At 32.5% G+C, this 7,379-nt stretch overlaps 1 protein-coding gene across 1 annotated transcript; it reads left to right on the forward strand.

Annotated features, from left to right (window-relative positions):
- Positions 1–3,880: 3,880 nt before the first annotated feature.
- LOC120262896 (B3 domain-containing protein Os11g0197600-like) lies at positions 3,881–7,068 on the forward strand. The gene is made up of 5 exons (XM_039270807.1): positions 3,881–4,063; positions 4,945–5,668; positions 5,746–5,880; positions 5,970–6,133; positions 6,623–7,068. Exons 1-5 carry the CDS (start codon positions 3,989–3,991, stop codon positions 6,785–6,787), a joined length of 1,263 nt encoding a protein of 420 aa, XP_039126741.1. The 5' UTR covers positions 3,881–3,988; the 3' UTR covers positions 6,788–7,068.
- The last annotated feature ends 311 nt before the right edge of the window (positions 7,069–7,379 follow it).

The raw sequence follows: 7,379 nt of genomic DNA on the forward strand, positions 1-7,379 counted from the left end.
TAGACACCCCCTCACCACTTATTTGCACCTATGTTGGAGACCTTGGCATATATAGTTATCAGCCTGTTATGGGAAGCATTTAAAGCCATCTAAGGCATCTACATCATCTTTTATTTCTGCTAAACTCAAGCTATTACCTTTAAATCGCAACCACCAAAATGTGCAACCATCTACTTGCAAACCCAACTCCTTGGCCATGCTTAACATTTCTAATCTAGACATCTTATCAGGGCAACAGTAATCAATATTGGCAACAATAATTAGCATGGACACAGATATAGCAATATGTTGCATCACTACAAGTCATGGAATTAATTAAATGCTCACATTTGGGTATCATGCTAACTTTATTGTAGGAAACAAACATGTCTGCATGTTACAACCATCTTATATTAAATGCATTAAAGAAAGTGAAAGATAGTTTTATTTGTTTTGGTAGTTAAAAAAATCATGGATGGATTTTTTTTCTGATTAAATCCTCATACTAACATGCATTATAGTAAAATTTTATGGATAGTTGTTAAAGGTTTTTCCATCCTCAAAGATGATATAAGATCCTCCTTTTACCAAGTCTTACTTATTTGTTATCATTCAATGTATATGCAATTAATTGTGATGAATTTAGTAACAAAGGAAGTCATGGATAACAAAAGAACCTAATTAAATCAATGGAGAGGAGCATTTAAATTTTGTCCATACTTCAGCTTTCATTCTAGATGCCAAAATCATCCTTTTAGCTTATAGTAGTTTGGTAAGACTTACATATATTCTGATTTTTTTTTCTTGTTCTTCCTACATGAGCTAGATATCCAATGGAAATCAAGTAATGGTAAAGTTCATTAACAATCACCATTGAACACTACAAAAACCATAGCCTTTAAAGGAAAAACAAATCAATCAATATACACAATCACATTTTGCAATTATTCTTCAGCATGACTTCAACTATAAAAATCATAGCCTTTAAAGGAAGAAAATAAACGAGCACAATTCACTATAAACAATCATTATACACTAACACATTTACACAAGCACCAATGATCCTAACATTGATATAAAATTCTAATTTCATGACAAATTACCAAACGACTTACGATAATTTGGTGATCCTAACTCCAGGGGCTTTATCACCCAACTGACGTCCATGATGCAGTCAAGAGACGCAAATGGTGGTTGATATAGCCAGTGAACCTAACTCCGAGGGATGGTTGGCATTCTCTATGCCAAAGCAAAGGATTTCGAGGGATGGGCGATAAATGGCTGCCATTCTCTAGGGCATTCTCTAGGGCAAAGCAAAGGACTCCGAGGGATGGTTGGCAGGTAAAGCAAAGGGGAAGGGGAATGGCTAGTGTTCTTTAGGGCAAAGCAAAGGGGAAGGAAGGGGAGAGAAGGGGATGACCGTGAGAGGGAGAGGGTTTAAGAAGCTTGTTGATGTGGCATACAATGTGGCAAAAAGAGACGCCACACGGATAAGTTATCCAACTGGCACAGTGAAGAGGAATAAGGCTTGATGAGCCTACATGTATATTGAGAACATATATATAAGAATACAAGATTGTATATGCCTAAGCATATTCCTAGATTCTTATATGTACAGTTGGCTAAATACAATTATACCAAATATACAAGTGACCAAATATAAATATGACAAATATACAAGATTGAATAAATCAAGGAGACCAAATATAAACACTAACACAGAGCCACGTGTTCATTTGACGTGGGAAATGCCATCCACGCATGCATTATGGGGTGTACATCAGCAATCTCTCACCGGAATTGTCTCGAGCCCTCCTCGTTGAAAGGAAAATCAAAGTGAGGTGTTCAAATTGATACAAATCAAAATTAGGTGCTCAAAATGAAATACATACAAATGCCTAGATAAGCACAGAAGAAAATAACCCCATGTATGTACAACAATTTAGCTACCTTATATACGCTACAATAATTTAATTATATAACATAACTATAATAATGATTTAAAAAAATATTTAAATAGTCACAGTATCATGTGTTTGAGTACCGAGGTGAGCAGTTTGAGACTCCATCTCATTCATTTACTTAAATAAATGAGTTTTTTTTAAACAAAGCTCCCAACAACTCAGAAAGCGGCTTGGTTAGTTTGCAACCTTATTTTGCATCATCTAATTGTTTGTTTGGAAAATATAAATTATTTAAAAAGTCCCCTGAAAATTTTTTTGCTTTAATTTATTTGTCCTTGTTAATCTTCTAATTTCTGAAGAATGAACTATTTGGTTTTTTTTATTAATAAATACCCTTAAAATTTTATTAGTGTGAAAAAAACTAATTTTCAAATATCAACCTATTGGTAAATATGATGAATTTGATATATAATTAGATGTGGTAAACCTTATTTATTTAGAACTTTTATAAAAATCATTATTTAATTTAGAGATTTTAAAGGAGTACATATATTAAAAAAAGAAAAAACACCCCCAAAGACTTGAAATTCAAATTTTTATGAGGGTGTAAAGTTTTAGTTTTTAAGGGGTCTAGAAGTAAGAAACACCAATTACGAACTATTTCTCCTCACTTATTCCTTTCTAAAAGGTTGCATATGTAAAATTGCTGATTTTTAAAAGTCCATATAAATAAATTATATTTTTCTTCAATTAATTATTATTTTCCACTTAAATAAATTAATAACATTAATAAATTTTAAGAAACATCAGATCCTATTATTCAACGATGGTTATTTATCATTTATGTAAAAAAATATCCAAAATTAAGGCTTTTTTTAGTTGAATATTCGTCATAAAGATAGATCTGATGGTTTAAACTTAATTACCCAATTTATATAAGGTTATAAACTCAAAGTTATCAAATTTAGATTTTTATGGTTCTTTATTTGTTTCCATTTATAAATATATATATATATATATAAAATTAAAAAATTTTTAAAAATTCAAATTATAAAAAGTTCAAATTTAGGCAAAAAAAATCAAATCCTAATCCTAAACTAACGATAAAAACAAATATTTAACATTAAAATTTTTTTTTCCATTCATTTCATATTTTAAAATAATATTCAAAGACTACAAAAGAAATTAAACATTTCTAACATAGTTTATCAGACCGGCCGGGGCATTGACCCGGTCAAGGTTTTGGGTCACGGGTCAGTTGGTTCAACCATCGGGTCATTTGGGTCAATACTGGGTTAATAAAAATATTTTAAAATATTATTTTAAAATTATAAATTAGTTTTTAATTATATAATGATATATCATAATAATATTCATGAATTATTAGTTATCAAATAAATAATTTGATGGAAAAAAATACAAAACAATTGTTAATCTTTGATTTGGAAGCAGTAGAAAAGGGGAAAAAAGTTCAAACTTCACATAATACCAACACATAACAATACATCAAAGTTCAAGCATCAACTAATTTACAATAAAAGTTTAAATTCATCATCAAAGTATTAAACCAAACTCAATCCAATATATAACCAAAGTTCAAAGTTGAAATTACAAATCAAACTGGGTCAATCGGTCTGACTAGCGGGTCAGCTGGTCCGACCGCCAGGTCGGTCTAACCACCATGTCAAAGTGGGATCAAGGAGGGTCATAATGAGTTGATTGCATAACAGGTCTAATTAAAGACTCGGACTGGTTGAAGCACCGGGTCACAGGGTCAACCGGTCTGACTGTTGGGCCAGGTTTGATAACTATGATTTCAAAAGGGCCTAGGAATATATATATATATATATTACACGTGTTTCATTTTTGTACATACGTGTCATAATATTATTGGACAATTTGATTATATTGGCTGTTAAAAACTTCACAGCTGATCATCATCATGAGTACTTTCCTATCTTTGCGATCCTTTCTTTGCGCTTATAACTTTTTATGTTTTTGGGTTTCTAGTTTCCACTTCTTCTCCTTCTTGTTTTAGGATTCAAAGGATTTTTGCTACAAAGCTGGGATCTTTGCGAGATAAACACATCAAGCAAAGCTTTTTAATGGGGGTGACAAGAAGAAGAAGAAGTCCACACTTCTTCAAAATTTTCATGCCCCTACTCCACTCACAGCAACTGGTACAATCTTGTCTCAAGCTTTTTTACTTGCAGTGATTGTCAATATTTTGATTCAATTTTCAATTTTTTGTGGATTTGAAGTTATGCTTTGTGTTCAAGATTGATCCTTGATGTCAAATTTGGTGTTTGTGGTGTTTAGTTTGGGTTTTCTTTGTTTTCATCATTGATTCTTATTCTTGCTTTCAAAATTGTTGTTATGCGGGAAAAAGAAATTTTTTTTTTCTTGATGGAATTTATAATTTATTTTTTTCTGCATGTTTAGAACAGATTTTTGATTCTTGCTGTTGAAATTTTTGTTCATTGATGAACTGTTCTTTTGCCTTTTCTGTTTATTGAAGATGGCTTTGTATCATAACTCATAAGGAAGGTTTTTTGCGCCTTCTACTTTATGTATTTGTACTGTAAGTAGCTTTCTTTCTGTGTGTTATATGATGAATTGTTATGCTGTTCTATTTTGGGTTTCCTTTGTTCATTTACAAAACTAGTTGTCCTTTTATCATAAGAAGTTGTGTTTCTGCATTGCAGTCATTTCTGTGTATGTTTTGTGTAGAGAAAGATTTTGATTCTTGCTGTCAAATTTGGTCTGTTGGATTTTGTGGTTGGCTTCAATCAAAATGCAGTTGTTTTCGAATTCTAATTTATGCATATCCATTGCAAGCAATTCTTTTTATGGTTTGTAAAGAGAAATTTTTTATTCTCGCTATCAAATTTGTTGTTCAATGATAAAATCTTATGTTATTTAGGTGCGTTGCAAGTAATTCTGTGTTTTGTACGAAAATGATTTCTTCTTTGGTCATAATAAGATTGAGACTCAATACAAACCACAGAAGAGAAATAAGTGCTTTTTCTTATTCTTATTATGTCTTGTGTATCGATTTTAGGTGGTACCTTCTGGTTTTTTGAAACACATGGAAGGGGATCTAGCAGAGACTTTATCATTGATCGGTCCAAGTGGTAATCAATGGGATGTGAACTTGATGAAGAGAGGTAGCACAATGGAACTAGACAAAGGTTGGGGTGAATTTGTTGTTGACCACTCCTTGACGACTGGGGATTTCTTGGTATTCCGGTACGACAGTGATTCACACTTCACAGTGTTGATCTTTGACCAAAATTCCTGTGAGAAGGAAACAGCTTTTTCTGCCAAGCCGAGTAAACCAACCATTGATCATGGAAGAAGCAAGAGCAAACCGAAAGTGAAGATGCCGGAAGAAAATCAAGAAGCCCAAAATAATTCGAAGAAGAAAAGAGAAAGTGAAAATTCCTGTGAGAAGGAAACGGCTTTTTCTGCCAAGCCGAGTAAACCAACCATTGATCATGGAAGAAGCAAGAGCAAACCGAAAGTGAAGATGCCGGAAGAATATCAAGAAGCCCAAAATAATTCAAAGATGAAAAGAGAAAGTGAAAATTCCTGTGAGAAGGAAACAGCTTTTTCTGCCAAGCCAAGTAAACCAACCATTGATCATGGAAGGAGCAAGAGCAAACTGAAACTGAAGATGGCGGAAGAAAATCAAGAAGCCCAAAATAATTCAAAGAGGAAAAGAGAAAGTGATGCATGCGCAAATGCGACAAAGAAGCTTAATAACTCCGATTTATCTATTGAAGGTTGTAAGTCGAAAAGCGAATTTTCACGATGTTTGATCTTTTCTTTGTTGTTTATTTATTTATTTGTATGTTTGTAGATCAGAGTTATTCAAGTGATGGAGCTTTCAGTGCTTCTTTATCGGCTTCTACTTCAAGCGATGCTAATGATGAATCTAAAAGGAGAAAAGTAAGGCCAACGGTTTCTAGTAAAAAGGGCACAAAAGAATCACCAGGTGAAATTCATTCTCACCGTTTGAATTTGCTTTTCATTTTCCAGTTTCAAAGATCAAGCCTCTTATTTTATTATTATTTTTCCTTGTAGCTATGCAAGGAGAAAGTTTTTCGGCGCCTTTAAAATCACAAAGACGACAAGTTACACAAACAGAATTGGATAGAGCTCTCCAGATGTCCAAGTCATTCAAGTCGGCATATCCGTTCACTAGACTCGTCATGCAAGACTCCTATTGCTACCATCATTTTCAAGTGGTAAGATTTCCACAACACTTGTCCTCGTTCTTTTATCTCAACTTTCATGTTTTTTTCAGGAAATTTCCTTGAATGTGTCTCCTCAGACATTCTATTTCAACAGTTTATGATAGAATCAATCTCTTTTGAGCATAAAATTCCAACTTGTAACTCATCAAACTTCTTTTTCTCTTGTTGTTCATTATAATGAGAATGCCAGGATAGAAGCTGGATGAAATTGAAATAGTGGGTTAGTAGGAAACCTTACTTTCTCTTGTAGTTCATTACTGTTGGCCATTGATTGTATCATATTGAGGAGAATTTCGATACGCATATTAGTAGTTCAAAATAGAATGTGTATATAGCCTATAATTAATATGTTAAATTTGCTAAAGAAGTCAAGCTAAGAATTTGATCAGCATGTGCTTTTTGGGTCTTTGTGCTCTAGACTTTTGCAAACTACAGTTTCGTATTTTTACTGAATGTGTTCTATAATTGTGAAATTTGCAGAATCTTCCATTTTACTTTGCGAAGAAACATATGGTATTGGTTAATACGAAAATGACACTTTGGGATCCCGAAGGGAGGCCATGGACGGTAGCTTACCTTTATTATCGACGCCGAGCAGGGTTTAAGAAGCGGATGGAACAAATTTTCTTATGCAAACAACCTTGAGACCGGTGACGTCTGCATTTTTGAGCTCATTAAGCCAGATGAAATGCGGGTACATATTTTCAGAGTTGTAGAACCAGTCACACCTTTGATTCGATTCAATCCTCGCAAGCGGAAATAAGCAATCGATGATTGTATTATTTTTATAGACAGTGAATCATCTATTGAGTTCTTGTGACAATGTATGTTAAATTAGTTTGTTCTTTACAGAATTGCTCATACATTTTGTTTGACCTTCAAATGAATTGCTTTGTGATAATACATAAATAATGAATAGGAAAATTAGGGCAAGTTTTTGTATAGTGATGCCCTTTTTTTCTATATTTTAATAGTCTTCTTTCATTTTTAAAGTATTTTTTATTTCTTAAATTATTGTTTATTTGAATAGTCTTCTTTCTATAATTCATACCTTTGAACACTTTGAAAAATATAATCTATATATATATATATAATGATTTATTTTGGTTCTTCAATTGAACTAAAGATGATCTAATTTAATTATTCTATCTCATGCTGTTAATTATGCAGCATAAACTTACGTTTTTATTGATGCAATGATTTATATATATCAATCACTTGGTATTAAAAAAAAAAA

This window comes from Dioscorea cayenensis, chromosome 6 (genome assembly GCF_009730915.1).
Source record: "Dioscorea cayenensis subsp. rotundata cultivar TDr96_F1 chromosome 6, TDr96_F1_v2_PseudoChromosome.rev07_lg8_w22 25.fasta, whole genome shotgun sequence".
NCBI lineage: Eukaryota > Viridiplantae > Streptophyta > Magnoliopsida > Dioscoreales > Dioscoreaceae > Dioscorea > Dioscorea cayenensis.

Excerpts from the sequence above, each read along its gene's own strand:
- LOC120262896 (XM_039270807.1), top strand. The coding sequence starts at position 3,989 with ATGGGGGTGACAAGAAGAAGAAGAAGTCCACACTTCTTCAAAATTTTC. Across the intron at positions 5,669-5,745 it reads CTCCGATTTATCTATTGAAG|ATCAGAGTTATTCAAGTGAT; the intron begins GTTGTAAGTCGA and ends GTATGTTTGTAG. Across the intron at positions 5,881-5,969 it reads GGGCACAAAAGAATCACCAG|CTATGCAAGGAGAAAGTTTT; the intron begins GTGAAATTCATT and ends TTTTCCTTGTAG.